This window comes from Sceloporus undulatus, chromosome 1 (assembly GCF_019175285.1).
Source record: "Sceloporus undulatus isolate JIND9_A2432 ecotype Alabama chromosome 1, SceUnd_v1.1, whole genome shotgun sequence".
NCBI classification, from domain to species: Eukaryota; Metazoa; Chordata; class Lepidosauria; order Squamata; family Phrynosomatidae; genus Sceloporus; species Sceloporus undulatus.
The window spans coordinates 7,512,639-7,532,370 of record NC_056522.1 but is presented as its reverse complement, the minus strand read 5'-3'; the positions used below and the strand labels follow the sequence as shown (position 1 = coordinate 7,532,370).

General features: G+C 43.9%; 1 protein-coding gene across 1 annotated transcript in view; it reads right to left on the bottom strand.

The window, feature by feature from the left end:
* Positions 1-251: 251 nt before the first annotated feature.
* The window catches only part of GATA4 (GATA binding protein 4), a 60,999-nt gene continuing 41,518 nt past the window's right edge, over positions 252-19,732 (bottom strand). The window contains exons 3-7 of the mRNA XM_042441321.1: positions 10,663-10,838; positions 8,284-8,409; positions 8,063-8,150; positions 6,901-7,052; positions 252-4,046 (exon numbers count right to left, since the gene is read on the bottom strand). Coding sequence (XP_042297255.1) covers positions 3,864-4,046; positions 6,901-7,052; positions 8,063-8,150; positions 8,284-8,409; positions 10,663-10,838 — 725 coding nt within the window. The 3' untranslated portion in view covers positions 252-3,863. The remainder of the gene's footprint in view (positions 4,047-6,900; positions 7,053-8,062; positions 8,151-8,283; positions 8,410-10,662; positions 10,839-19,732) is intronic.

Sequence of the window (19,732 nt, the reverse complement as noted above, 5' to 3'; positions counted from 1 at the left end):
TTTGGCAGAGAAGGCTAAAACTACAAATCCCAAGATTCCATAGTAAAGTGGTGTCAAACCTGCACAATTTCTACAGTGTAGATTGACCCAAAACCTCAATGATTTTAAGTGACTGTGAAAGATGTAGGAAATGAGGCTTCACTCTAAATTGCTTATAGATTTCAGCCCTGGGAAAATGGAAGCTGTACACCTTATTTTTTTCTTCTTCTTTTTTGGAGGTTGGAGGAATACAAGCATCAAACACAGCCAGGTTTTTTATTTAGGATTCCACTTTATTGTGCCATTTGCTATTCCGCTTGATCTGAGATAGGTAAAGACATGATTTATTTTCACTGAAACCTGCTCAAGGACATTACAGCATCTTTGTATTCGTGGGCATCATCACGGCTGCCTCAAACAGAGCTCAGTCTTTTTCCAAGAGGGAAGATGTAAACAATCAGCGTATTTCCACATTGTGATTCCCATCGTTTTTAAAAGAAAAAGAAGAAAGCCTATGGGAATTGTATTGTTAAAGCCATTTGATCCACAGTCTCCTGGCCTTAAAAATAATAAGCTGATTGAAGAATCCCAACCAACCCCAGTCCGCCATCTGGACTCTCAAGGAAAATCCTTATATCAGAGTAAAGTATTTGTCCATCTCGTCCAGGGCAAGAACTTGGCAAAAGTTACACTTTTGGACTGAAGCTCCCAGAAAGCCCATAATTTCCTCATAGCTGGCAGACAAATCCCTCGATCCACCAGCCAGCATTACCTTTCTGGCTAGGGTTTCTGGCAGCTACAGTTTTAAAAAAGTAACTTTTCTACCCAATAATGTCTATTTTGACTGAATGCCTCAAACAAGAAGCCATCCCTCATTGTCTGATCCTCCTTCTCCCTTCTACTTTTCTATTCTTGTTCTATTTTTAAAAAACCAACAATGCCACGCATTTAACCAGGACATGGAAAGTACGACTCATTGTCCAACACCATAGAATGGAATGGGGTTGCCAACTGACCAGAGCAATGGGCCTGTGCAGCTCTTGTGTGTTTTGCTTTTTTGCAGCATTTTAATCTGCTATTCCAAAATCAAGAGGCATTTTTTCCAGCTGCGGACAGAGATCTGCCCAAACCATCTGTAAATGTGGCATGCAAGAGGGCAACTCAAAGCACAAGAGCTGGGTGAGGTAAAGACAATGGCGATCCTACCTGAAGATTGGGTGCAGTCTAAAAGGCTGCTGTTATCCCATATCACTTTTTATTTAGCTCATGTGGCAAGTTTGGCAGCATAGGAGTGGTGGCTGTGTTTGGGATTTAAAAAGTGACCTTTTTTGTTTGCAATGGGGAAATCTTGCCGCTTATCCAGCTGATTTGCAGTTTTTCCATATTCTCTGTCAAGTTCTGCTTGTATTGGGGAGGGGGAGAGTATTTAAGGGCATTAGAAACTCCCTCCTTCAGTTTAATGTCAGGAAAGGGAATGCGGAATTGCTGCTTGTAAAGTAAGAAACATTAGATTCATCACTAGTGACAGAAGGGGGGAAATAATCAAAATGACAGAAATGGAATGAATTTAACACTGGCACAAGCTGCAGGGAGTTGTCAGATCACTAGATCCATGGGATCCCCTAGGCAGTAGTGGATTCTGCCAGCTGTGATCTCAGCTACCCGAGTCAGAAACCTTGGGAATCTTTCTCCCACCTTTCAAAAGGCTCTAAATTCTTGGGACCCTTTTTCAAATCTTCAGCTTGTCATTTATGGTGGGATTTTACTATATCTTATTAAGGAAACCCCGTCCTAGATTTGGAAAAGAGGAAGCCAAGAATGAATGTAAAGCGATCCATTCAGTTTTGCAGAAATTTTCCCAACACATAGGACTGCTAAAGAATCCAAGTCAGCAGCTAGTTTGGGGGCAGAGAGTCCTTTGAAAACTGGAGGGGGGCAACAGGAGGGGGTAAGACCTCAATCCATCCTGGTAACTACCTGGAAGCCTAGATTCATTGCAAGTCAAGCTGCTCACCTATAGCCCACTATTGCATCCAGGACTGGCAGGTAGGTGGACAAACATAACCTCCCAGCAGGGCAGATTTTGCACAGTGGCTGCCAGTGGCTGATTCCCCACCTGAGAAATCATTGGGACATCGCTGAATCATGTCCAACTAGTTCTCTTTCTGTTTTACTTTCACCAAAGAAAGTGCCGCCCCATATTTTTTAAAAGGTGTGAGCAAAGATGTCTTTCAGAGGTCTTTCAGATATCATGGCCTTGCACCTCCCAACATCTTCAACACTGGCTTTGCTGGCCAGAGCAGAAGGGAGCAGCAGTCTAACAACATCTGGAGAGAAAGACTTTGCCCAGCCCCATTTCATGGTCCTCATGCCCATTCTAACTATACTGCTGTGATTCATTCCATCCACCCATCCATCCATCGTGTGCCCATCCATCTGTTCACTCACCCATCCACCCACCTACCAAACCATCCATCCATCCATCTATCGAGGCAGCCAGCCAGTCTGCCATCCACGTACCTGCCCACCTGCCAACTCATCGGTCCAGACACCTACCCAACCACTCACCCATCCATCCACCCACTCACTCATCCACCATCCACGCATCCATCCCTTCATCCATATCCAACCTTTCGCCCAAGCTGGGTCTCATGGTAGCTTTAAAAAAGGGGGTGGGGGGTAAAGCCCTAGAGGTTTGTAGTTTGGTGAGACATCGGAAACAATTTGGCCATGAATCCTAAATGCCCCCCTCCCTAAACTGCTAATCCCAGGATTCCATAGGGCATTGACATAACAGTTTAAGTGGAATCTTGGCTCTGTAATTGTGTGGTGTGAATGCGCCAGTCTGGGCTGCACAAATGGTTTGGTTTTTCCAACTTTGTTGGGCTCAGGGCTGTCTGTCTGAAAAGCCTTATTTTGTGCACATCACATGGAGCAAGATGAGAGCTCCACTGGGTTTTAAGTCAGTATTTAAGTCATCACGTCATAGTTGGCTTCTCTAGCAAATGAGAACCAGTTGTATGGAAAAGTTGTTCACACAGCCAAATCTTATCCATGAATGATAATGAATGATGGCATGAGGAGCATTGGGCAACTTTCCCCCAGCGTGTCCAGGGACCACATTCCCCAGCATAAGCCCATATATCTCTATCTCCATCTCCATCCCCTCTTAAAATGTCACCATTTTGAGAGAGACTGTAGAGGGAAACTGTGTTATTTGGGTATTGGGATGTTTTTAGGGACGGGATGAGGTATTTTCATGTGCTTTTGTGCACTTGTGAGGCTTTCTATGTGATTTTTTTTAAGGCAAAATTGCCTGGAATCACATTGAAGTTTTGAAAAAAAAGTGGTGAGTTGGGAGTTTTTGAAGGACTGGTGGGGGCTTGCACCATGCCCACACCTTATTCTAGCTGATCTTGGAGTGAGCACTTTCCAAGTTAGGTTAGTCCAAGGAGGATCTCTGTTCTCCCAAACTTTTTGAGTGAAGCAGGAGTCTTGAATAGATGATGAAAGTCAAGAAAAGAGCAGAAATATGGCTGTCCAAGTCATCGGGTGCAGAGTTTTGTTTCATTTTCTTGAAAGAATTAATCATTTTTGTCTGTTGTACTGAAGGTAGCTTTCTGAACCACTGCTGGCCAAAATTTTCCATTTGTTCTAACAGTTGATGGCCATCTTCACAGAGTTGAATCCAAAGATGGACCCTTTGGCCTTCAGAAAAGCCACCTCCAAAGGCCAAAGCTTGGAATGGTTCTACTAAGACTGGTATACCCTTCAAGAAAATGGGCGGAGAAAAAAAACCCAAAACCTAAAGAAAAACAATCCGGTGTTGCTCGATCGTGTGATTCGTCTATGTGTCTTGTACATCCATGGAGGGCAGAAGGTGGTTACCCTGTGATGATGTCTCCATGGTTTTCACCTAAGACCAGGCCATTCCATGAGTCTTGCTTGGCACTAGCCTGGGGAGACTGGCTGACGCTTGCCTGGTAACCCTGGGGGGAAAGTTTGAGGGATGCCATGGTGGAATGAAGAGTGGAGCTGTGCCCAGACGCTGTAGCGAGTGGATACGCCTGGAATGGGGAAAAAGCAGGGCAGGTAGAAAGAGAAAGAAGAAAATAGGTGGTCAGTAGAAAGGTGGAGGAGGGGACACAATACCTTCCCAACATGTCACAGATGAAAACCAGGATATGCATTCACCAACAACATCAGAGTGCATTCAAGACCGCAAAGTTACTAATGAGGAAGAACACACAAACCAGGAGAGGCTGCAGCAGTTTGCTTTTCCTGGCGCCCACTGGCTTCCTCTCTGGAGTTAATTGAGTCCAAACTACTTTGAACACAATTTGCAGCAGTGGAAGTAAGCAGTGGACCAAACGCCTTTTCGGTTGCCCTCTCCTACACCATTTCCAACTCCACAATATCCCTTCACAATACTCTAAATTGTCCCACACCACAACTTTGTATTATGGCTTATGTCACATTGGCAGTTTTATCCCCTTAAACCACACCTTTTCCAAGTAAGCATCAACCATAAAAGGTTGAGATTTTTTAAACCGGCCCTGCCAGTCCTAACTTTATTAGGGGGTGGGGTGGGTAGGAAAATAAATAATATAATTTAAAAATTCCTGCTTTTTGCCAGGCAATCAAAGTGACATACAACAAGCTAAAATACATCCATATATACATAGTACCCCCCCTTAAAACAAGATTAAACAGTATAAGATTAAAACTAACATGCAAAAATCCAAATAATCCAAATAATAACCATGCACAGAATTCAATAGATGGGAAGTCTTATTCGTGGCTGAGTATTTTATTCTGGGAAGGCCTGCTGGAAGAGATCCGTCTTAATGGTTTTGTTTTTTGTTTTTTTGTTGTTGTTTTTTGAAGCTCTCTAGATTGGTAATTTGATGGATCTCATCTGGCGGGCCATTCCATAAATTGGGAGTGGCTGCAGAAAATGTCCTCTGGGAGGTCGCCGTCAATCTGGTCTTTAAGGGGTGTAGTAGATTCCTCCCAGAGGACCTGGGTGTATGGGGCGGATTGTATGGAAGCAGGTTATCCCTTAGATAGGTTGGGCCCAAGCCATGTAGGGCTTTAAAGGTAATAACCAACACCTTGTACTGTGCCTGGAAACTAGTGAGTGACTTCAATATTGGTGTTATATGGTCACTCCTTGCTGTTCCTGTGACCAACCTGGCTGTCATATTCTGTACTAACCGGAGTTTCCAGACTAGGCACAAGGGTAGCCCCATGTAGAGTGCATTGCAAAAATCAAGTCTTGAGGTTACCAGTGCATGTACTACAGATTCGAGGTCACCCCGTTTCAGGAAAGGGCACAGCTGGCGTATCAGCCGAAGCTGATAACAGGCACTCTTGACCGTCACATTCACCTGATTCATCATCTGAAAGCGACAGGTCAAGAAGCACCCCCAGACTGTGAACACAGTCCTTCGAGGAGAGCGTGAACCCCTCTAGGACTGGAGGTTGCAGCCCAATATCTGGTTTGGGGGGGCCCTACCATAAGCACCTCCATTTTGTCTGAGCTTCTTTTCCCTCATTCAATCCATTATTGCCTGAAGACACTGGTTGAGGGGAGAGATGCCATCTGTCATTGTTGCTGATGACCGGGACGTGGAGAAATATATTTGGGTGTCATCAGCATACTGATAACACCCAGCCCAATATCCACGGATGATTTCTCCCAGCAGCTTCATATAGATGTTAAATAGCATTGGGGACAGGATGGTGCCTTGAGGGACACCACAATTAAGCTCTGTTTTTGAAGAGCAACTGTCCCCGTGCATCACCCTCTGGAACCTGCCTGAGAGGAAGGAATGGAACCACTGTAATTCAGTGCCTCCAATTCCTAACTCTCTCAGGCATTCCAGGAGGATGTTGTGGTCTATTGTATCGAATGCCGTTGAGAGGTCTAGCAAGGGTTACGCTCCCTCTGTCAATGCCCAGATGAAGGTCATCAGTTAAAGTGACCATGGCAGTCTCCACCCAGTCCTGAAGCCCATTTGAAATGGATCAGGAAAATTGGCTTCATCCAAGACCATTTGGAGCTGAAGAGCAACTGCTCTCTCAATCACCTTACTCAAAAATGGTAGATGAGAAACAGGCCTATAATTTTTCATGTCCAGGGGGTTAAGGGAGGGTTTTTTCAAGAGCGGTCTAACAGTCGCTTCTTTCAAAGAGGATGGTATATGGGGTTATTGGAATTGTGATTATAATACTTTCTGTACATGGACAGACAAAGTATATGACAAATGGAAAATATAAAAATGATTGAGGAAGGAAAAAAATATTTGCATAAATAACCAAATGATTAACTCATTAATTAATTATAATAACCTTGTTTCTTTTTTTGCTTTTAAGAAAGGTGTATTAATGATTAACAGTTCAGTGTGATTCTTTGGCATTGGGGAAGCTCCTACAAATTTGTTGTATTTGAAGTTGTTTATTTGTAGTTATGTATGAGGTTTTTTTTGTCTTTGTCTTCTCTGTTTATGCATTTGTAACATAACGTATGTGTAAAACTAATTTTAAAATTACCAGACAAAATGCCCTTCCCCCCAAAAAAATCCAAAAAGCAAACCTTGATTTTGCCATTTTATTTAAGGAGTACCATTTTACTATCCCACTATATAATGGAACTTGAGCATCCATGGATTTTGGTATCCACAGGGGAGCCTGAAACCAAACTCCAGTGGCACCTCTAGGGTTGGTGTCACACACATACACACACACGCACATGCACCCAGTGTCACCATTGGCAGATACCAAGGGCCACTTTTTTATTTTAAAAAAGCTGGAGTGATTTGAAATCGTGGTTTTAGGTGCATGCTGACCTGAAATCCCACTATTATGATGGCAGGAGAAAATATTTTAATTACATCAGAAATAATAATCAAGATTCACCTGAGGAATTGGACTGAGGTGCCCATAATGAGATGAAATCCCTGGTTCTGTCTTGATGGGACGCATTTCTTCAGTGGTGTTGGTAGTTGTGGTGCTGGTGCAGGCGGCTGAGCTGATGGCTGAGGTAAGGTTTTCATTATTACTTGCTGGTCCTAGATAATGATGAGTGTGAGGAGTGGAGAAGAAGAACACTTGTTAAACCAGATCCTTCTTGAAAACCTAAGTGCCAGTATGGTTAGAGCTATCAGCATGCTCCATGTTAATAGAGAAGTGGGTCCACTCTGGGTGTCAATGAGAAAACCTGGAATGGATTCACACTGCCCCACTGACATGGAAATTGCTTTTGAGCATGGTATATTGGATAGGACTTAGATCTGACTGATGTATGCCCATACCAGGACATACCTAGGGTCTGTCCACACTATACAATTGTAGCACTGTGATTCCACTGTCATGATTCTATCTTATAAAATTGTGGGATTGGAAGTTTAGGAATTCTAAATACTAAATTTATTAATATTATATTCTGCCATTCTAAATACAGTGTGCCCTTACTATCCGTGGGGGAATCACTTCTGGATCCCCCTACAGACAGTAAAAAACGCGGGACCTTAAGTCCTGTTCTTCCCAATGGGTGCATGCACTTAGTGTGGAAAAATGAAATGTACAGATATAAGATGGCCGGCACCTGGCTGAATGAAACTACGTGTGAAAGGGATCTAGGAGTCCAAGTAGACCACAAGTTGAACATGAGTCAACAGTGCAATGCGGCAGCTAACAAGGCCAATGCAATTCTAGGCTGCATCAATAGAAGTATAGTGTCTAGATCAAGGGAACTAATAGTGCCACTATATTCTGCTCTGGTCAGGCCCCACCTAGAATATTGTGTCCAGTTCTGGGCACCACAATTTAAAAAGGACGTTGAGAAACTGGAGCGTGTCCAAAGGAGGGCGACTAAAACCATGCCCTATGAGGAAAGACTTAGGGAGCTGGGGATGTTTAGCCTGGAGAAGAGAAGGTTAACAAGGGATATGATAGCCCTGTTTAAATATTTGAAGGGATGTCATATTGAGGAGGGAACAAGCTTGTTTTATGCTGCTCCAAAGATTAGAAGATGGAACAATGGATGCAAGCTACATACATACATATATATTATACTTACCTGCAGTTGGCTTAGACTTGTTTACGTTCTTTGGTTTACGTTTCCTGGTTTGGATCCCTTCTTTTCTCATCGCTAAAGGCCTTGGGACCTATAAAGAGGGATTCCAGACTGTTAAGGGCAGTGGTGGAGAAAGTGAGGTGACCTGCAGCCCTAAAGTTCCCTTTATGGGCTCCCCACACCCTCCAATTTTAAAAATAAAATCAGGCAAAAACTGCTCTTACCCCATGGAGTTTCATATATAAACCACAAGCATTACACACTGGCTCGCCTTCCGCATTCCTGCGCCACAGGGTGGTTGTGGTCGTCTGGCAGTTGGCACACATGAGCCCCAACCGACGGGAGGCTGACTGTGGGAACAAGAATCCAAAAGCAAGAGCAACTGGCTGTTAACAGTGGCCTTGAGCAAACCAACATTATCCCCAGTTGAAAAGCTGTCAGCCATAGTATGGCAGTTCAGGGGGCTTTTGTAGCAAAACCATGAGTCAGGCGAGCAGCTTAAGTCATTGGAGAGAGGAAGAGAATACAACCTAAGGGTGATGAGTAGTAGCCTTAATGGAGTCCACTTACATAAATCTTCCTGTTGAATTAAACTGCTATAGCAATATAATGTACATATACTCCTTGTTATAATAACAAGAATTGGTTGTGATGGATGGGCAATTAAGACCTGTTAACTTCACACAAGACCTGCCCCCCATAACTGCTAGAACTCAGTTGCTGAAATGGATCAAGAGTGGATCTTGGTGGAAGATGTTATCCCTCTGCATCTGGCTATGGAATGTAACCAAATGTTTCTCCAATGCAGTGGCATCTCTAGGGTTGGAGTCATCCATGATTGGTAACTTATGATGGCACACACTTCCCATTGACCTCCTCCCATACCACACCATACAGAATCCTTAGTAAGGTTTTGTGTACTAAAGTTATTCATCAATCATAATTCCCATAAATCACTGAATGTAATGGTAATAGTTAGAATCATAGAATCATAGAGTTGGAAGAGACCACAAGAGACAACCAGACTCCTAGATCCCTTTCACATGTAGTCTTGTTAAGACAGATGTGCCCCATACTGTATCTATGCATTTCATTTTTTCTGCCTATGCACAGTACCTTACCTTTCTCCCTGTTGAAATTCATTTTGTTAGTTTTGGCCCAGCTTTCTAATCTATTCAGGTCATTTTGAATTTTGATCCTGTCCTTGGGGTATTAGCTACTCCTAATTCAGTGTAATCTGAAAATTTAATAAGCATGCCCATTATTTAATCCATGTCATTGATAAAGATGTTGAATCGGAAACTGGACCCAGGACAAAACTCAGTGGCCACTGCCGAGCACCTTTTGGGTTCAGCCAGTCAACCAAGTAAAAATTCGAAAGGGACGCAGGATCACAATGTGTTCCATTCTAGATGTGTTCCATGAGGCTGCAAACATGGGCTTTAGTAGCCTGAAGGTCTTTGTTGGGGGCCATTTCCACCCCCATGAGCTACACCAGTGATGGCGAACCTTTTCCAGTTCGTGTGCCGGGAGCGGGGCTTCTACCCCCAGGATGGGGGCTGAGTGCCGGGGGCAGGGCTTCCACCCCCTTTTCAGAGGGAGGAGCCTCTGGCTCCTGCCCCAGCTTTTGCTGGCCCCTGAGGGTCCCTTCTGGGGTCGTCAGAGGCCGTAAAAAGGGCCACGGAAGATGGCGGGCCGCCCTCCGGCTTTTGCCGGCCCCTGAGGGTCCCTTCTGGGGCCATCAGAGGCCGGCAAAAGGAGGGAAAGGGAGGAGGAGGAGGCTGGGCACGCGTCCCAGCTGCCTTCTCCTCGGCCTTTCGCGCAGAGCGAAGGGAAAGGCAGGAGGATGAGGTTGGGCACGCGTCCCAGCCGCTTTCTCCTTGGCCCTTCGCTCCCCACGAAAGGGCTCTATGGAGCCCTTTCACTCAGAGCGAAGAGAAGCCAGGAGAGAAGGAGGAGACAGACGCGCGTGCCTCTGTCTCCTCCTTCCAGACGCCATTTTCTGGCTTCCCGCTGTCTCAGAGAGACAACGGGAGGCCCAAAAATGGCAGGGAGGAGGCGGAACGGGCACGCGCCCTTTCCGCCTTCTCCCTTGCCCCATGCCCGGTGAAATGGCGTCGCGTGCCACCCCTGGCATGCGTGCCATAGGTTCGGCATCACGGAGCTACACTGTCACTCCTAAAATGGCCAGAATTGAGATTGCATCACTTCTAGTTCCATGAATCAGTTACCAAATGGCTAATCTTGAGCGTATGGGGGAGAGCACGTTATGGGGGACCCAAACCACAATGTTGTTGTGGTGTTTTGAGATTTTCCCCTCTTATTGTTGGCTTAATATTTGTCCAGACTCTTAAAATATTTTGAGGTCTCAGGGGGCTTCAGAATCTTGGGGGTGGGTACAAAAGGGGATCTCAGAGGGCCACATGTAACTGCAAAGTGCCGTTTCCCCACCCCAGAATAGATCTATTTTGGGGTAGAGTGGCTATTATGGATCCATGTTCTGCATGGGGTGTATGTGTGGTGGAAGCAGTCCTTAACTGTGGGCCTGACCCCACAGTTGTGGCACGGGCCACATTCCTAGACCAGGACAAGCTCTTCCTTACCAGCCTCCTCTGGGGCTTAATTAGTGGCCGGTTGATGCCATTCATCTTGTGGTAGAGTCCACAGGCATTGCACAGGTAATGGCCGGTTCCATCTCTCCGCCATAGTGGGGTGGACATGGCCCCGCAGTTGACGCATTCTCGGCCTTCGCTGTAATCGTCAAAATAGTCTGGAGGCACTGCAGAGAGAAGGAATGAAAAAGGAATCAGACACATGAATCAGTAAACACATTTGGGCGCATGGGAAGCTACCATGCATTGTGACAACTGAGCATCAGAGAATCCTGAGCTAGAGAAATGCAAACCATTAGTCAATGAACAGTCCCATTCCATGTGTCCAACAACAACAACTTCTTCTTTCTCATAGTGGTCCCTCCACATTCGCCGGGGTTAAGGGTGAAGGCCCCCCATGAATGTGGGAAAACCACAAATGAAAAAAAAACACCATTCTTTTAACCTAAGAAAATACCTCTCTAGGAATTTCCAGGCCCTCTATGCACCTCTATGGTCAAAATCTACCAGAAGCTGACCACAGAATCATTCTGGAGGACCTAGGAATGCATAGAGAAGTGTTTTCTCTAGGAACTTCTTGGTTCTCCAGTATAACGCTATGGTCAACTTCTGCCAGAGTTCCGCTGGAAGACCTAGAGATTCCTAGAGAGACTATATTCCTCAAAACTGCATTTACATTCCCCCAAAAGGAAGACCAAAATTTCCTTTCCTCTTTGTTTCCATTAGATACAGAAACTACTCCAGGTGAACCAATACATCCTCTCACATGGAGACACTTTTGAAAATCTGTTGGCTTTTCCCCTTCCCATCATCTCCAAGACACGATGGTCCAGGACTTCAAGAGCAAGACTAGGGTTGCTGTATATGTGTTGTGTGTGTGTGTTGTGTGCCTTCAAGTTGTTTCCAACTTTTATGGCAATTCAGGGTTTTCTTGGCAAGATTTGTTCATAGGGGGTTTGCCATTGCCTTCCCCTGAGACTGAGAGAGTGTGACTTGCCCAAGGCCACCTAGTAAGTTTCATGACCAAACTGGGAATCAAACCCTGGTCTGCAGAGTCATAATTCAACTACTATGCCATGCTGGCTCAATGCTGTCTGTCTGTCTGTCTGTCTGTGTGTGTGTGTGTGTGTGTCCTTCCTTATTTCCTCATTCTGTCCCCTCTAGCAGAATCTCTCAATGTTGCTCATAATGTTATGCTCTTTTGGATTGACCCAATACAGGGTATGCAAAGGGATATTGTGTGAACTAGCATGGTATAGTGATTTGAATGTTGGACTATGACTCTGGAGACTCGGTTTTGAATACCAGCTATGCCATGGAAACATACTGGGTGACTTCACACGTCACACACTCTCAGCCTCAGAAGGAGGCAATAGTAAACCCCCTCTAAAGAAACCTGCCAAGCAAACCCCATAGTGAGGTCACCTTAGGGACACCATAAATCATACATGGCTTGCATACAAGAACAAGAACAAAGGGATCTTGAAGCACCTTTGAGATTAACTGAAAGAGAAAAGTTAGTAGCAGGAGCTTTTGCAGACACGAGCCTACTGTTTCTGATGCAGCTAGTCTCAAAAGTGCTACAAGATCTTTTTGCATACTGATTTTTGAGACTAACAAAGCTGCATCTTTGAAATCTACCAATAAAGAGTATTACTCCAATATGGATTTTGGAACTCCTTGTTAATTCATGGGGCTCCCACTAGAGGGAGCCTCATCCCACACAATTCTTAATGCAAATCCATTGTTTTACCATTTAGCCCAATGAAAGGATCAAGTGGCATAACTTGGACTGTGTGAAAGGCATGCTTCAACACTTTAAAGATCCTTCCAACTCAAATTGGAAGTGGAAATCCATCAGCTTCTTCAAGAAACTTGCCCAGAGACAGACAGAAATCAATTGCATAACGTAGGGAACAGCAACGTACCAACTTCTTTCTTTCAGATAGTCTCAAAGGTACTCCCAAGATCCAAAGTTCTGCATCTTTTTGCTGGATAGGCACATAAATTTAACCGCCATGGTTTGATCCTATGGAATCCTGGGATTTGTCGTTTTTTGTGGCACTAGAGCTCTGATGAAGAAGGTTAAATAGCACACAAAACTACAAATTCCAAAATTCTATAACATTGAGCCATGGCAGTTAAAACCGGTGTCAAACTGCAGTAATTCTGCAGTATAGATGCAGCCCTGATTACAAACTTCTACACCACTGAGATGCATGTCTGAGGCAGACAAAAGTGAAAGAAATTGACATTTGGGTTACAATTCCTAGCATCCCTTGGCCTGTGGCAGGGAATTCTAGGAGCTGCAATCTGCTATGTCCTGTTTTGTCTCCAAAGACCTTGTTTATGTGCAAATTAATATTTTAGGTTGATCTTTTTTGACTTGTAAGCACCCTTTCTTTTTGGAGAAAGATCAGATATAAATTCAATAAATAAATCATGGAACAAGTGACTTCGAAGTTACATTTTCCTTAAAGGCTCTTAAATCCCCTGAACCCCCTTTGCCTCCAAAGTGAACAAAACCCTGCAGGGTTATTTTCATTCCTAGAAAATGCACTGCCAGGAAAAACAAGGCTTGTAGCCATCAAGCGGGCAAACAACGATCTTCTGGATGGGAATCATCCATAAAAAGTATGAAGCAGACAAGCAGATGCAATGAAGGGGGTGGAAGAAGGCATGGGGCAGAGAAGGGAGGCGGAAGGGAAAGTGGTGTCCTTGCTGTCGGCTTTGTTCTAGGTTTATATGTGGCACATGCAGAGGCCGCCTGGGATTTATCATGCGGGAACAGAGGCCTTGTTTGTACTGCACCCTGGAAGACGGAGACAGAATATACATAATGTCCAGGACTGGGGTTGATAAACTGTGCAATGTTTTTGGAAGGCGTTCAGCTCCTCCGCTGTGCCAGACAGAAGCTAGAAAAACTTGGAAAGCAGAGCACAGCAAAAAAAAAGAACAAGGAATGGAGTCCTGTGCGTTTTTGAAGGACGAACACTAACTGCAAAAAGAGAACTTGACTCCAGAAGGCTCCAGTATATTAAATTTCTGGCTAAATTGGGAGCAGTTCTTTTCCAAGGCTTTATTCTGATTATTCAGTTCTTTCCCCTGGTAAATGCAACTGAGGAAGTAGACATTAGACTGCGGAAGCTCATGCTGCCAACTTCTTTCTTCCAGTTAGTCTCAAAGGTGCTACAAGATCTCTCTACATACTGTTTTTACAGACTAACACAGCTATATCTTAGAATTTCCCCAGGTTTTTTATACACCATTTTGGTGGTGCATCTCTACAGCAGAAATAATGCAGTTTGACACCTCCATCCTAAAGAACCCTAAGATTCATAGTTTTGTGAAACACCAGCACTCTTGGGTAGTGAAAGTGAAAGACCTTGCAAGACTACAGGTCCCAGGATTCCACAGGATGGCCCCAGAGCAAGTGGTGTCAAACTGCATTATTTCTACAGCATAGATGCACCCCAAAATGGTGTAGAATAAACCTGGGGCCCTTTTCTCTAAAGCACTACTTTGATTCCACTTCAGCTTCCAGGTTTCTGTTATAAGGAATTGTGTGGTTTCCAGTTTAAGGAGGCGTACTTAGAATTCTCTGCCAGAGAGTTCTAGTGCCTCACCAAATTACAAATTCCAGGATTCCTCAGGATGCAGTCAGGGGAGATTAAGTGAAATCATAATAATAATAAATAATAAAAGCTTTATTTCTATCCCGCCTTTCCATAGATCAAGGAGGCATACAATAGTGGGATTTATCATCCCGATGACAGATAAAAAAATTACAATAAAAACATTACAATATCAGCATAAAAACAACGGCAATACACAATAACACTTCCAAGCTAACAATGGGGGGAGGGGAACATAATAGGGCTATTGGGGGTAAGCTTGTTTGAACAAATACGTTTTCAGTCCTTTTTGAAATTGGGCTAGGGAGGGGGTCGAGCGGAGCTCGTCGGGGATCGAGTTCCAGAGCTTAGGGGCCGCCATTGAGAAGGCCCTTTGCATGGTGACAGCTCGTCTCGCATCTGGAACTTTTAAAAGATGTTTATCCCCAGATCTGAGAGTGCAGGGCGGATTATATGGAGAGAGGCGGTCCTCTAAGTACCCTGGGCCCAAGCCATTTAGGGCTTTATAGGTAACAACCAACACCTTGTATTGCGCCCGGAAGCAAATAGGCAGCCAATGAAGATCTTCAAGTACCGGTGTTATGTGGCTAGCCCTGGAAGATCCAGTGACCAGCCTAGCTGCCATGTTCTGAACCAACTGAAGCTTCCGGGTATGGTACAAAACCCCATGTAGAGCGCATTACAGAAATCCAAACGAGAGGTTACCAGAGCGTGTACTACAGTTTCAAGGTCCCCCCGGCCCAGGTAGGGTTGCAGCTGGCGTATCAACCGAAGCTGATAGCAGGTACTCCTGACCGTCGCATCCACCTGAGATGTAAGGTGGAGCGACGAGTCCAACAGCACCCCCAGACTGCGAACAGAGTCCTTCAGGGGAAGCGTGACCCCGTCAAGGACAGGTGGACAAATCTCCAAACCTGGATCTGGGGAACCTATCACAAATACTTCCGTTTTCTCTGGATTCAGCCTGAGTCTGTTTTCCCTCATCCATCCCATTACTGACTCCAGACAGGCGTCTAGAGGAGAGATGCCATCCCTGGTCACTGCATCAGTCGGAGACACAGAGAAGACTATTTGGGTGTCATCAGCGTACTGATAACACTACGCCCCGTGCCTCCGGATGATCTCTCCCAGCGGTTTCATGTAAATGTTAAATAGCATGAGAGACAGAATGGCACTGATAGAGGAATGTCTCAGTAAAGAAAACCTCTCACAAGGAAGCTTCTTTTTTAATAAAGCATTTCTCCCTCCAAGGTCCCAAGGCCTTTGGATCTGTGCCTTGCTGTAGCTAAAGAAGGATACTCCAAAGTTGCCATCCCTCTTCCAACTAAGGCTGAATCTGCACCACAGAAATAATGCAGTTTGACACCGCCTTAACTGTCATGGCTCAATGCAATGGAAAATATGGGATTCGTAGTTTTGTGAGTTATTTAGCCCTCTCTGGCAAAGAGCCACAATAACATACAAACGCCAGGATTTGATAGCATTGAGTCGTGGCAGTTAAAGCGGTAGCAAATTGCATTAATTCTGCAGTGCAGATGCAGCCTCAGAGAGTGGCAAGGGAAAGCACTTTGATTTATGGCTTTCCCTCCTCCAACGACAGCTCTAAATCCAGCCATTATGGACCTCTTGACACCAATCTTTTCCCCTAGAAATTTGGAAAGGAAACACTTATTCAGGCAGCAGCAAGCTCTGAACAGCAGGAAGAATAGGTTACCACAGGCAAGCATATCCCATTCAGGAAAGATTTATGCCTCTTTGATAGAGCTTTCGAACATTTCCCTTTCTGCTGTTTCAAGGAACATTCACTCAATGGGCCTGAGCCAGCAACAAGTGAGCTAAAAAGGAAATCCTGCCACATTTGAAGGGAGAGCTTCCTTTGTGCTCAGAATCTCCAAGTCACATAGGCTGCATCCACACTGCAGAATTAATGCAGTTTGACACCGCTCTAACTGCCATGGCTCAATGCTACGGCATTTGGGGATTTGTAGTTTTCTGAGCTGTTTAGCCTTCTCTGTCAGAGAGCTCTGGGACCTTGACAAACTGCAAATCCCAGGGTCCCATAGGATGGACCCATGGCAGTTAAAGCAGTGTCAAACTGCATTATTTCTGCAGTGTGGGAGCAGCCCTAGTTACCTCTCCCCAAGGGTGTCTGGAAGGAACCCAGGTAGTGCATCCGTTCTGGGTTTCAGTCAGAACTGTAAAGGAACCTCCTATGCAAGGGGCTGAATTGTCCTCCAAATGGGTTCAGGACCTGGATAACTTCTTTAAAGTTTGTACTAGTCCCTTTACTGTTGTAGGAGGCACCAACTGACACTGTCTGCAACAAGGTGTTTTTTGTTCACAAGGGTACAGTGAAGTTATCTTTTCAAAGTAATATAATGAGCTGAAACAACATCACTTGTGTGTAATGAGTAGCATTTTCTAAGTATTTTGACACAATTTGTTTCAGGTAATCTTTAGTGACATAGTGGCTTGAGTGCTGGACTACAACTCTGGAGAACATGGTTTGACTCCCCAGCTCAGCCATGAAACCCACTGGGTGACCTTGGCCAAGTCACACTCTCTCAACCTCAAGGGAAGGCAATGGCAAACCTCTTCTGAACAAATCTTGCCAAGAAAACCCCGTGATATGTTTGCCGTAGGGTTGCCATAAATTGGAAATTACCTGAAGGCACACAAAACACACACACACACCATTTTAAGCAACACATAGAAAATTTTTATGGGGAGATATGCCATTCTTTTATTAATCCTAACTACAACCCCTAGCAAGTAAAAGCAGTGAAACATACTGCAGTCAACTTCCAGGGGTAACCATGTTGGCCATATAGCAAATCAGTGTTGCCAAGAGGCTTCGAAGATATCCCCCGGAAAGTTTTACCGAAATCCAAAATTCCCAGAATTCCCCAATATTTATTATTAGTATTAAGTCAAAATCCCTGGAAAGAAATTAATTAAATTCCTGAATTCCAGGGAATTCCCTGGAAATTAGCAACACTGGTCAAAATAGATGATATACACGTTGCAGTCTTTTGCAGCTCCACTAGCTTCTTCAAAGGTGTTTAAAAACCATACAAGAGGGGGAAAGTTGAAGATGATAGTTATAGGCCTGCATTTTTCTGTTTTAGTTCTTAGTGCAGATAGTATGAAGGGGGATCTCCTGCAGGCTTAACACCTGGCTTGATGAAGAAGCCAGTGGAGCTTCGAAAACTTGTATGTTGTATATTGTGCATTTTGGTTGGTCCAATTAAGGTATCACTGTTTGGTGGATTTTCTGAAGTTGCAATCTTTTATTTTATTTTTCCCAGCATTGTCACAAAGAAGGAGGGGAAATGATTTTGAATGTGATAACAAGCATTGGAAGCAAAGTATTTCTAAAGAGGGACTTTGTAAACTCTTCATATACTGATTCATATGACTGGTCCCTTAAATTTAATACTGTCTACACTACCATTCTTCAGGTTCTGACAGTTCTCCATCTCCAAAACCCTTGCTGCTGCTGCCTGCTTTTATCATCACTGCAATGCCTTTCATCTCCAGCCTCTTCTCCCCTTTCTGAGATGGCAAAAGGTTTTCGGTCATGCCGTCCGAACCTTCTGTTTATAGACAGAGGGAAATGTAATATCAACATCCCTATGGCTTGAAAAGCACCTTGTCAGATTGGCAAAGCATCTCCACCATGGAGGAGCCATGTGCCAAGACCCAAGGAGGCACTTACAGGGAACGCTTTCTCACCATACCACCTCCCTCCCCCCCCAAAAAAATCCTAAGTTTCCTAAAACAATTTGTTATGATAAGGAATGGCCTTGATAAATCGGGCACCCCGCCACACCGAAAGTAATCTCTGCAAGGATGAGCAGGGCCAACTGGGAAGGAATGAAGGGAGAGGGAAGAAAACAGATTCAGAAAAGCCCAAGGTTGTACTCCAACAGAGAAATTATCTGTGCTTAAAGCAGATGCTTTCTTCTTCTTCTTCTTCTTCTTAATTTTTTCAAACTGATTTCCAAAAAGTAAAAAAGAGTTTACACACAATATGCGAAACCATCCTTTGAACATTTTTTTTAACATCCAGTACTTCCTACCTTCGGAGAGTTGGTGCTGACTAATTCCCATAGTTTTTTGTGGGTTTTTCAGACTATGTGGCATGTTAAGTTTTGGGCCACATAGCCCAAAAACACCGCAAAAAACTGGATGCGGGCCGTGAAAGCCTTCGACTTCTTCACATAACTCCCATAATTAGATTTTTCTTTCTGTCATCACTATTTGGTCTCAACCCTCCATCTCTAAGGAATCTTTGTCTTTATCTTTATCCACTGATTCAAGCATCCACAGTTTGAAAATATTCCAATATATATATGTGTGTGTGTGTGTGTATACATATATATATATATATATATATATATATATATATATATATATTCCTCAGAAGCAAACCTTGATTTGCCATTTTATGTTAGGGAGACCATGTAACTATGCCATTTAATGGGACTTCAGCATCCACGGTGATGGTGGGGGTCCTGGAACCAAACCCCAGTGAATTCTAGGGCCCACTGTACTTATTTGTTCATTTTCCCATTTGTCCTATTATTCCTCTTCTACGCAGCTGCTTTTTCATTCTGATAGAGCCTTCTCTGGTAGAGTGGTGGTGCCACAAGAAACTACACTTCCCAGGATTCCATAGCATTGAGCCATGGCACCTAAAGTGGTGTCAAACTGCATAATTTCTGCAATACAGATGCATCCTTACTCCCTGCAATGCTAGAAATCTGGAGAATGAAAGAAAATTCCAGAAAGAAGAGCAGAATTCTGACAGCTACACCTTTAAAGCTGTATCAGGCTAGTTCATGGAGCATGCATTGAAAATGCCTCTCACCCTGTAAAGCCTTGCTTTGTAAAGCCTTGATCAAATCAGGCATCTCTTAACCAGGCTTGAGCCTCCCTTGGCGCACTTGGAAACCACAAAGTTTTGGATAGTTGTGCAAATTTGGATTCTTGATCCACGCATTCAAGCATCCGCAGCTTGGAAATATATATATATATATATATATATATATATATATATATATATATATATTCCAAAAAAACAAAGCCTGATTTTGCGTTTTTATATAAGAGAGACTCTTCACTATGCCGCTGTATATAATGGGACTTGAATATTCATGGATTTTGGTATCCACATGGGTCCTGGACCTAAACCCCAGCATATTCCAAAGGCCAACTAAATATCCCATTAAGCTTTTAAGTAGTTAGGAGAGTACCCCCACAGTGTTAAAATTTATTATTATTATTTTATTATTATATTTATTTATATCCCACCCTTCTCCCAAAGCTGGGACTCAGGGCAGTTTGCAACATTAAAAGACACCATACAGTTAAAACATACAAAAATATTATATTAAAACAGAATTAAATAGCTACAATAATTA